Source organism: Elephas maximus, chromosome 16 (assembly GCF_024166365.1).
Source record: "Elephas maximus indicus isolate mEleMax1 chromosome 16, mEleMax1 primary haplotype, whole genome shotgun sequence".
NCBI lineage: Eukaryota > Metazoa > Chordata > Mammalia > Proboscidea > Elephantidae > Elephas > Elephas maximus.
In genome coordinates, this window is record NC_064834.1 from 3,874,800 (window position 1) to 3,886,918 (window position 12,119).

Below are 12,119 nucleotides of genomic sequence, written 5' to 3' on the forward strand. Positions count from 1 at the left end.
AGCACTTACTAATGAAGATCAAAGACCACAGCCTTCAGTATGGATTGCACCTCAATATAAAGAAAACAAAAATCCTCACATCTGGACCAATGAGCAGCATCATGATAAATGGAGAAAAGATTGAAGTTGTCAAGGATTTCATTTTACTTGGATCCACAATCAACAGCCATGGAAGCAGCAGTCAAGAGATCAAAAGACGTATTGCATTGGGTAAATCTGCTGCAAAGGACCTCTTCAAAGTGTTGAAGAGCAAATATGTCACCTCGAAGACTAAGGTGCACCTGACCGAAGCCATGGTATTTTCAATTGCATCATATGCATATGATAGCTGGATAATGAATAAGGAAGCCGAAGAAGAGTAGACACCTTTGAATTGTGGTGTTGGTGAAGAATGTTGAATATACCATGGACTGCCAGAGGAACGAACAAATCTGTCTTAGAAGAAGTACAACCGGAATGCTCCTTAGAAGCAAGGATGGTGAGACTGCATCTCACGTACTTCGGACATGTCAGGAGGGATTAGTCCCTGGAGAAGGACATCATGCTTGGCAGAGTACAGGGTCAGTGGAAAAGAGGAAGACCCTCAATGAGGTGGATTGACACAGTGGCTGCAACAGTGAAGTCAAGGATAGAACAATTGTAAGGATTGCTCAGGACTGGGCATTGTTTCGTTCTGTTGTGCATGGGGCCGCAATGAGTTGGAACCAACTCTCCGCCAAGCTAACAGCAATAACAACAACTGCCACAGGAGTCAAAAGAGCCTGAGTCTGATACAAGAACAGATTACATAGACCAGTGGAATAGAATTGAGAACCCAGACATAAATCCATCCACATATGAGCAGATGATATTTGACAAAGTCCCCAAAGCAGTTAAACGGGGGAAAATACAGTCCTTTTAAAAAATGGTGCTGGCATAACTGAATATCCATCTGCAAAACAATGAAAGAAGACCCATAGCTCACACTGTGCACAAAAACAAGCTCAAAATGCATCAAAGACCCAAATATTAAAATCTAAAACGATAAAGATCATGGAAGAAAGAACAGGGACAACGTTAGGATCCCTAATATATGGCGTAAAGTGTATACAAAACATTACTAACAGTATATAAAACATTACTAGAGAAAGTAGATAACTGGGAGCTCCTAAAAATCAAACACCTATGCTCATCCAAAGACTTCACTAAAAGAGTAAAAAGACTACCTACAGACCGGGAAAAAGTTTTTAGCTATGACATTTCCAATTGGAGCCTGATTTCTAAAATCTACATGATACTGCAAAAACTCAACTACAAAAAGACAAATAACCCAATTAAAAGATGGGCAAAAGATATGAACAGACACCTCACTAAAGAAGACGTTCGGGTATCTAACAGATACACGAGAAAACATTCACGATCAATAGCCATTAGAGAAATGCAGATCAAAACTGCAATGAGATTCCACCTCACTCCAACAAGGCTGGCATTAATCCAAAAAACACAAAATAATAAATGTTGGAAAGGCTGTGGAGAGACTGGAACACTTTTACACTGCTGGTGGGAATGTAAAATGGTACAACCACTTTGGAAATTGATTTGGTGCTTCCTTAAAAAACTAGAAATAGAACTACCATAGGATCCAGCAGTACCACTCCTTGGAATATATCCTAGAGAAATAAGAGCCTGTATATGAACAGATATGTGCACACCCATGTTCATTGCAGCAGTGTTTACAGTAGCAAAAAGACGGAAGCAACCAAGGTGCTTATCAATGGACGAATGTTTAAATTATGGTATATTCACAGTGGAATACTGCGCATTGATAAAGAACAGTGATGAATCTGTGAAACATTTCGTAACATGGAGGAATCTGGAAGGCATCATGCTTTGAGTGAAATTAGTCAGTTGCAAAGGGACAAGTATTGTATAAGACCACTATTACGAGAACTCAAGAAGTAGTTTAAACAGAGAAGATAATATTCTTTGTTACGAGAGCAGTGAGGGAAGGAGGAAGAGGGGTTAGTAGACAACAACTATTTTATGTGAAGGGAAAGACAACACACAATACAGGAGAGGTTAGCACAACTGGATTAAACCAAAAGCAAAGAAGTTTCCTGAATAAACTGAATGCTTCGAAGACTAGTGTAGGAGGCGTGGGGGTTTGTGGACCATGGTTTCAGGGGATATGTAAGTCATTTGGCATAATAAAATGTATTAAGAACACATTCTGCATCCCACTTTGGAGAGTGGCGTCTGGGTTCCTAAACACTGGGAATCTGCCATCTAAGATGCATCAGTTGGTCTTAACCCACCTGGAGCAAAGGAGAATGAAGAACACCAAGTACACAAGGTAATTAGGAGCCCAGGAAACAGAAAGGGCCAAATAAACCAGACACTACATCAGCTTGAGACCAGAAATACTAGATGGTGCCCGGCTACAACCGATGACTGCCCTGACCGGGAACACAACAGAGAACCCCTGAGGGAGCAGGAGAGCAGTGGGTGCAGACTCCAAATTCTCATAAAAAGACCAGAGTTAATGGTCTGACTGAGACTGGAAGGACCCCGGTGGTCATGGCCCCCAGACCTTCTCTTGTCCCAGGAGAGGAACCATTCCCAAAGCCAACTCTTCAGACAGGGATTGGACTGAACAATGGGATGGAAAGGGATGCTGGTGAGGATTGAGCTTCTTGGATCAGGTGGACACTTGAGAGTATGTTGACATCCCCTCTCTGGAGGGGAGATGAGAGGCTACAGGGGGTTAGAAGCTGTCAAAATGGACAGGAAAACAGAGTGGAGGGAGGTAGCAGGCTGTCTCATTAGGGGGAGAGCAGTTGGGAGAATGTAGCAAGATGTATAAGTTTTTATGTGAGAGACTGACTTGATTTGTAAACTTTCACTGAAAACACAGTGAAAATTAAAAAAAAAAATTATTTGCAGGGAATGTGTCTTTGTTACACCTAGTGGTCTACACCGAATGTCTTGGATAACCTGGAGATGGAGAGGAAGAGAAGGCCATGTCCTGACCCCACCTTTCTTTCTCACCCTGGACTGTGAGAGAAATGTGCGGGAGAGAAGTAAGAGGGATGACGAATCACGTCTTAACCTCTCCACAGCGCTGTACCATGGCTACGTTCGTAGGCTTTGCAGTCAGACCCCGGGTTTATAGTCTTGCTCTACCACCTGTAGACCATGTACCATGGGCAAGTAATTTAAGCTTTCTGAATCTCCTATGATTAACAGTATTTAGGGTCATTGTGGTGATGAAAACCAGTAACTCTTGTAAAACACTTAGCACAGTGCCTGGCATGCAGTAGGGAGGTGATAGATGTTGGCTATCACTGGTATCTCCTTTTGACATCAGCTCTTCATTTTTGAGACCTTTCTCACTGCCCCCTCCCAGAAGGCTGCCTATATCTCCTTACATTTCAGGACTGTCCCCTTGCTGCAGTATGTTGTTGAGAGTGTTCTTCCATCCTGACCCTGTCTCAGGTTCTCTAATTGTTTAGTTCTTATTACCTTAATAAAAGTGCTTGACTATACAAGAATTTACAGACGACATTGAGCCTCAAAGAATCGGCCCTTAAAATGGCTAGTGACGTTATTTAGTAACCTATTTCTTAAATTTGTATTGTCTCTTTAAAATCAGTTAGAAACACAGGTCATTCCTTTCCTTGGTCCCAGGTGTGTTTTGTAGATGTAAAAGAGGAGAGAAAGCCCCTGTTTTTCTCTCCTTTAACCGATTGTTTCAGTTTCTAACTCATAGACAAAGTTGTAGATTGCTGGCTGCTACAGGGGGCTGTTCTGCTGTCTTTCTAATTCCAGATTGTAGACCCCCCTTGAGTATAATAGAGCGGCCACCGTGTTTCCTAGCTCTACTTCTGAGACCTGTCCTCACGTTGCCTCCCCCCTCCACCCCACCAGGTGTTCTACCTTTGAGTTCTGGGGTAATTTCTTCTCCTTCTGTGGATGGAGAATACAGTTAGAACAAACTATATATAGGCTGTTGTAGAGTTACACCTAAGATGGGGAGTGGCATTTACTAGCATTTTGTGATTCTTTTTCCCAAAGGTGTTATATTCTGTACGTGACTGGAGACTTAGGACCTACAGTGTGCTGTGGGGGAATGTCTTAGTTTTCTGACTGCATTTTATGTACATAAAGTTGTCATATACCCTGTCTTTGGTTTTCCAGGATAATCTTTTTGGGGCTAAAGCTGCTAAAAAGCAGACATCATCTCTGTTAACTCCAAGTCAAGAGAAAACAAAACTCCCTGAGCCGTCTAAGAAGAAAGCACCTGCCTTACTGTTCAGCAGTGATGAGGAGGTAGGTGCAGGTCTGTCCTAAGGAGCAGGAGAGGAATTAAAGAGTCACAGCTGTCCAAAACGTGTTTTTTTGCAAATATGCTTTATACCTAGTGAAGTTCAGTTATCGAAGACTGTTCACAAGACTCTTTCTTTTCTTAAAATTATTTAGTAGACTGTGTTAATTTACAGATTAATCTTTTCAAAGTAGGAATAAATATGGCCGCCAACCTATATACTTGTTGCGGTAGGGTAAATTCTGACTCATAGCGACCCTATAGGACAGAGTAGAGCTGCCTGATAGTATTTCCAAGGGGCAGGTGGTGGATTTGAATTGCCGACCTTTTGCTTAGCAACAGAGCTCTTAACCACTGAGCCACCAGGGTGCCCCCAAACTATATAAACCAAACCAAACCAAACCCAGGACCGTCAGGTCGATTTCGACTCATAGCGACCCTATAGGACAGAGTAGAACTGCCCCATAGAGTTTCCAAGGAGAGCCTGGTGGATTTGAACTGTTGACCTCTTGGTTAGCAGCTGTAGCTCCAAACTATATAAAAAACTATATAAAAAAAAATAGTATATGCTAATTCAAATGAATTAGCCTTGTTTTATCTTGTTAAATGTTTATTGCATTTCATTAATCTAGAGCTGTAGCTAGACCTGGTAGGAGTGTCCTGTGCGAGTTTAACTCCTTCATAGACATCTTAACAATATTTCCATCTGCTCTCTGGATACACAGTGGCAAAATCAGTAGTGAAGATGATTTAGCCCCTTTTCAAATTTAGCTATATAGAAAGAGGCTTCAAATATAATGATATTAGTTTTATATTAATAATATATATTATAAATAATAACTAATAAATGTATGATTAGTTATAGATTATATTAATAATAATATGAAAAGCCCTGACCATTACAAAATCTTCCTGTTTTGTAATAATTGTTCTTTATTATTATAATACTATTATAATACTGTGGGCAAGATACGAGGGTATGTTCTGATAGATAAATCTGAGATGTGTTAATGTTCTTACTGAAAGCAACTTAAAAAGGCACAGCACAATTTGCTTTTTCTACTGAAGTGTGAACTGATGATGGCTTATCCTTTTTATTTATTTTTTTTAGGCAGTGTTAGTGGTTGATCTCCTGTAGTTGAGACCATCATTACAGGAACAATAAACATAACTAGCAGAAGCTGGCAGAAGTGGATGCAGAGTAGAGATAACCAGGGAACCCAAACGGTGACTGTCAACCTTGGCTGCCCATGGGAATCACGTGGGAACTTTAAAAAATGCTGATGCCTGTTTCTCACCCCCAGAGATTGTGAATTAATTGGCTTGGGGCATGGCCTGTCCTTGGGGTTCTAGTACGTAGTCACCGTTGAACGTCACTGGTCTGAAGGATGCTTCTAAAACCTGGATGTGCAGACAAATCACCTGGGGATTGAGGGAAAAATGCAGGTTCTGATTCAGACAGTCTGGTGGCCCCTGAGAGTCTGCCATTCAAACAAGCAGATTCTGCTGCTTTGTGGACCTCACTTTACTTTGCGAACCTTTAGCCTGTAGACAGTGGAGAACCAATTAAACAAGTGAACAGGAGTTTCTGGATGAGAATGGCCAGGTAGTATTTTATTAAATGCTTTGTAAAAGCCACATTCAGGCTTTTGTGGGAAAAGTATCATTAGCAGCTTTCATTGTGTCTTCTTGGCATGTGAATTGCATGAGCTTTCTATACTTTTTTTTTTTTTTTAAGGCTGCTTTGGGGTTTTTAAGTTAAAATTTCATTCTCCCCCCAAAGTTTAAGAGTTCCTGATTTCTTTTACGTTCCTCTTCTCTCCCTTCTGTAATTAATTTTGATCTCCTAAAATGGGCAAGTTTCTTTGTCCTAATATTCAGCAGATCGATGGACGAGAGAAACATCATGGAGAGACAGTAGGGGAGGACCGTGAGAATGTTTGTTAGATCAGAGAATTCAGTTTCAAGATTTGAGTACAAAGAAAAGTACTGGACATGAATTTCTTTTAACAGTGATAAGATTAGTTTAAATACACTTAGTTGAAGTGTTAATAATTTTACTTACTGTGTTTCTTAATCTCAATTGTCATGGGATTTTTCATATGCTTTTTATTTTTTAAGGACCAGTGGAGTATTACTGATTCACAGACCAACTCAGCATCTGACAGCAGGCCTAAAGGAGAGCTAAGGGACTCGGGCACCAGCCAGGGCCAGGGAGCTAAGGAGGCTGTGAAAAAGACTGGTCTCTTTGAAGAGGATGATGAAGATGACCTGTTTGCTATTGCTAAAGACAGGTGAAGTGGTCAGTGAGAAATCCTCTCACCAGTGTCTGTGGTGCTGAGCAATGGCCATTTGATGTGCCTGCTCTCATTCCTTTGGATGACTTTCTAATCAGTCACGATGGAGGAGCCACACAAATGAGAAGGTCTGGGACTGTCTTTTCACTTGCCAGGTGCTCTTGTGACTGGAAAACTTTTTTTTTTTTTGTCCCCCCATATCCTCACCATTTGTTCTACCAATCATGTCTTATTTTTTTCTTAACCTCACAATATTTGTTTCTTAGCTTGTCAGGGGTGTAGGTACAGTTTGTTTTTGTTTCTCTCCTTGGCTACCTGATAAAATAATGTGAAGTTTGGTCATGTTGACTGTTCTTAACTTGGTTATTCAGATGGCATATTGCTCAGCATTGGACACTGTCCTGCTCACGGTGTGATTCTCTGCAGAGGTCTGCTGTATCCTTTCGCTGCTCCAAGTGCTTCACCATACTAACACTTGCACTGCAGCTAGAAGGATTTTAGAGTGAGCATGGGGTGTGGCTGGTACTGTAACCTGTTGCCAGATTCCTGTGGATTCAGAAGAACGCCCCGGAGATACTACTTTTTCTCCTGAGGGCCTTAAATGATTACATTAGAATTCAGTTGCTTGGGCTTGTGAATCTTGTGCGTCGGTGTGGCGAAGCTTGAACATCGTTGGCCTCTGGCAGTATGGCAGTGACTTTGAACGTAGGCTCTGGAATTGAAATACCTTAATTTACATTCCAGCCCGCAGGCTCCTCTCTGAAAACCCAAACATCCTGGCTTGCCTGGACAGCCCTGGCCTATGCTGGTCGTTCCAGCATAGTTATTAGCAGCATTCCCTTTCACTCTCAGAAGTGTCCTGGTTAGACCGTAGGTTATATGACCATCTGTATGTTTGCAAATAATCCTAACTCTACTTGTAATGAGAAATGCTCCTCCTGCTACTGAGGACAGATCCCCAGGGGAGGCCCAGGTTTAACTACCAGTGGTCAAGCAGTGAACTGAGGGCAAAGGGGCTGCTTCAGGCTCACGGTTGTATCCTCTCATAGCTACGTCCAGAGGGCAAAACAGTGGTTTCTGTATGTTATCTCCTCAGAATCTGTCACCAAAGTTTTTTGTAGATTAGTTATATTTTAATTGTGCAGAAAATCATACACGAGATTTTCTCTTCTCATAGCTTCTTAATGAAGTTTCCGGTATTTTTTTGGGTACCTGATGTAGTTAGTTCCTTAATACCGTATGATTTTTTTTTTAGTTACGTTGTTGTTGTTAAGTGCCACCGAGTCAGTTGTGACTCATAGCGACCCTGTGTACAACAGAACGAAACACTGCTTGCTTACAGTCATTGCTGTGCTTGAGCCCATTGTTGCAGCCACTCTGTCAGTCCATCTCCTTGAGCGTCTTCCTCTTTTTCTCTGACCCTCCACTTTACCAAGCATAATGTTCTTCTCCAGGGGACTGATTCCTCTTGATAACACATCCAAAGTATGTGAGATGAAGTCTCACCATCCTTGCTTCTAAGGAACATTCTGACGTTACTTCTTCCAAGACAGATTTGTTTGTTCTTTTGGCAGTCCATGGTATGTTCAGTATTTTTCATCAGCACCATAATTCACAGGCATCAAATCTTCGGTCTTCTTTATTTGTTGTCCAGTTTTCACATGTATATGAGGTGACTGAAAACACCATGGCTTTGGTCAGCCGCACCTTAGTCCTTAAAGTGACATCTTTGCTTTTTAACACTTTATAGAGGGTTTGCAGCAGATTTGCCCAATGCAGTGTATTATTTGATTTTTTGACTGCTGCTTCCATGGGCGTTGATTGTAGATCCAAGTAAAATGAAGTCCTTGACAACTTCAATGTTTTCTCCATTTATCGTGATGTCATTTATTGGTCCAGTTGTGAGGATTTTTATTTTCTTTATGTTGAAGTGTAATCTGTACTGAAGGCTGTAGTCTTTGATCTTCATCACTAAGTGCTTCAAGTCCTCTTGACTTTTAGAAGCAAGGTTGTGTCATTTTCTAACTCAGGTTATTAAGGAGTCTTTTAAAGTATATTTTATGTAAGCATTTCTTGGTATGTATCCCTAAAGGCAAATCAGGTATTACGTTACTGTGTCACTAAGTATTGGCCATTTGCTTTTATGACTTCTTCAAGGTGTTGGCTTACATTTTACCTGTCCTTCAGTGTACACGTCCAGTGTAAGCGCACTCAACTCCTGAACCACTTGTACTTTTTTCCTGTGTGTTTTTAAGATGCGGTCAGATGTCAGTATTAAATTAACCAATAAGCCATGCGGTTTGTGCCTGGTGAATAGTTAAATTACAAAAAAAGAACGATATGTGTTATTTATTGATACATAAAACCCATTGCTGTTGAGTTGATTCCAACTGATAGTGACCCTGTAGAACAGAGTAGAACTGCCCCATAGGATTTCCAAGGCTGTAGTATCGAAGCACTCACTGATGAAGATCAAAGACTACAGCCTTCAGTATGATTACACCTTAACACAGAGAAAACAAAAATCTTCACACCTGGACCAATAAGCAACATCATGATAAATGGAGAAAAGATTGAAGTTGTCAAGGATTTCATTTTACTTGCATCTACAATCAAAACCTATGGAAGCAGTGGTCAAGAAATCAAATGATGTATTGCATTGGGTAAATCTGCTGCAAAAGTCCTCTTTAAAGGTTTTAAAAGTGAAGATGTCACTTTGAGGACTAAGGTGCTCCTGTCCCAAGCCATGGTATTTTCAGTCGCCTCATATGCATTTGAAAGCTGGACGGTGAATAAGGAAGACAAAAAGAATTGATGCCTTTGAATTGTGATGTTGGCGAAGAATATTGAATATACCATGGATTGCCAGAAGAACGAAGAAGTCTGTCTTCGAAGAAGTTCGGCCAGAGTGCTCCTTGGAAACAAGGATGGCGAGACTTCGTCTCACATACTTTGGACGTGTTATCAGGAGGGACCAGTCCCCGGAGAAGGACATCATGCTCGATAAAGTAGAAGGTCAGCAAAAAGGAAAATCCTAGACGAGATGGATTGACACAGTAGCTGCAACAATGGGCTGAAACATAGCAATGATTGTGAGGATGGTACAGGACCGGGGAGTGTATTGTTCTGTTCTATGTAAAGGTTGGTTGGTAGCTGAGTGCTAAACCACTGTGCCACCAGAGTTCTTTTATCGATACATATATATATATACACACACACACTAATTATGTTCTACAGTAACTAGATAACTGTGGTGACCAGTTTACTGAAATGACTTTTATCCGGCTAAAATTGAAAAGTATTGCTGGGTTAATTTTCTAGTGTGTAGTAAATAGTCATCGCTAATATTGGGTGATTCTTTAAAAAAAAAAAACTGCTGTGAAGGCAATTCTGACTAATACCTACCCTATGTGTTTCAGAGTAGAACTTTTCAGAGTAGGGTTTTCAATAGCTGTCACCTTTCGAAAATAGGTCTTTCTTCGGAGGTGCCTCTGGGTAGGTTCCAGCTGCCGGCCTTATTTATTTATTGTGCTTCAGGTGAAAGTTCACAATTCAAGTTATCATCTCATACAAAAAGTTAATACACACCTTGATGTGTGCTCCCAGCTGCTCTCCTCCTAACGAGATCACATTCCTCCTCTGCACCCTGTATTCCTGTGTCCATTCAGCCAGCTCCTGTCCCACTCTTCTTCTCATCTCACCACCAGACAGGAGTTGCCCACATAGACTCGTGTGTCTACTTGAGCCAAGAAGCTCACTCCTCACCAGTATCGTTTTCTGTCTTACAGTCCATTCCAATCCCTGTCTGAAGAGTTGGCTTCAGGAATGGTTCCAGCCTTGGGCCAACAGGAGGTCCAGGGACCATGACCTCCGGGGTCCCTCTGGTCTCAGTCAGACCATTAAGTCTGGTCTTTTTATGAGAATTTGAGGTCTGCATCCCACTGTTCTGCTCCATCAGGGATTCTCTGTTGTATTCCTTGTCAGGGCAGTGATCGGTTGTAGCTGGGCATCATCTAGTTCTTCTGGTCTCAGGCTGATGTAGTCTCTGATTTATGTGGCCCTTTCTGTCTCTTGGGCTAGTATTTTCCTTGTGTCTTTGATGCTCTTTATTCTCCAGGTAGGTTGAAGCCAATTGATGCATCTTAGATAGCCACTTGCCAGTGTTTAAGACCCCAGACGGCGCTCTCCAAAGTGGGATGCAGAATGTTTTCTTACTAGATTTTATTATGGCAATTGACCATGGTCCCCAAACCCCCACCTCTCCTAGGGTAGCCTTTGAAGCTTTTAGTTTATTCAGGAAACTTCTTTGCTTTTGGGTTTAGTCCAGTTTTGCTGACCTCTCCTGTATTGTGTGTCTTTCCCTTCACCCAAATTAGTTCTTGTGTACTATCTAATTACTGAATACCCCTTTCCCTCCTTCCCTCCCCACTCTCGTAACCATCAAACAATATTTTCATCTCTGTTTAAACTATTTTTTGAGTTCTAATAGTGGTCTCATACAATATTTGTCCTTTTGCAACTAATTTCAGCATAATGTCTTCCAGATTCTTCCATGGTATGAAATGTCTCACAGATTCATTGTTGTGTGAATATACCATAATTTATTTATCCATTCGTCCATTAATGGGTACCTTGGTTGCTTCCATCTTTTTGCTATTGTAAGCGGTGCTGCAGTGAGCATGCATGTGCATATATCTGTTCGTGTGAAGGCTCTTACTTCGTTAGAGTATTTCAAGGAGTGGAATTGCTGGGTCATATGGTAGTTCTATTTCTAGCTTTTTAAGGAAGTGCCAAATCGATTTCCAAAGTGGTCGTACCATTTTACATTCCCACGAGCAGTGTATGAGTTTCCAATCTCTCCACAACCTCTCCAATGTTTATTATTTGTGCTTTTTGGATTAATGCCGGTCTTGTTGGGATGAAATGAAATCTCACTGTAGTTTCGATTTGCATTTCTCTAATGGTTAATGATTGTGAGCACTTCCTCATGTATCTGTTAGCCTGAATGTCTTTTCTGGTAAAGTGCCTGTTCATATCCTTTGCCCATTTTTTAGTTGGGTTATTTGTCTAACTGCCAGCCTTTGGGTTGGTAGCCAAGCACTTAACCATTTGCCTCACCCAGGGACTCCTAGATGATTCCTCCTTGTGTACTGAAAAAATAGAACTTGACGCTCAGTAATTACAACACTTTCTAGTCCAGTGTTTTTTCATTTCTGTTCTCTAAAGGGCCCTGATCAGTATTTGTTTTGGCAAACAGTTGTTGACCACCAGGGCAGAAATCTAGGTGAGGAGGAAGGTGAAGACAAACCCGAGGAAGGTAGTGAGGGGGCTGTGGCTAGATTTAGGTTGTGGTTATAGTTGGAGAGGAGCCCTGGTGGTATTGTGGTGCAGAGCTCGGCTGCTAACCAAAAGGTCTGCATTTTGAATCCACCAGCTGCTCCTTGAAAGCCCTATGGGGCAGTTCTACTCTGTTCTATAGAGTCACTGTGAGTCAGAATCAACTTGATGGCCACGGGTTT

The 12,119-nt window shown here is 41.4% G+C and overlaps 1 protein-coding gene across 5 annotated transcripts in view; it reads left to right on the forward strand.

Moving 5' to 3' along the window:
* LOC126059664 (WASH complex subunit 2-like) overlaps window positions 1-12,119 on the forward strand; it is a 79,051-nt gene that overhangs the window by 40,620 nt on the left and 26,312 nt on the right. For all 5 annotated transcript variants that reach the window (XM_049855532.1, XM_049855535.1, XM_049855536.1 and 2 more), the window contains 2 exons: window positions 4,177-4,308; window positions 6,425-6,597. In XM_049855532.1, coding sequence (XP_049711489.1) covers window positions 4,177-4,308; window positions 6,425-6,597 — 305 coding nt within the window. The remainder of the gene's footprint in view (window positions 1-4,176; window positions 4,309-6,424; window positions 6,598-12,119) is intronic.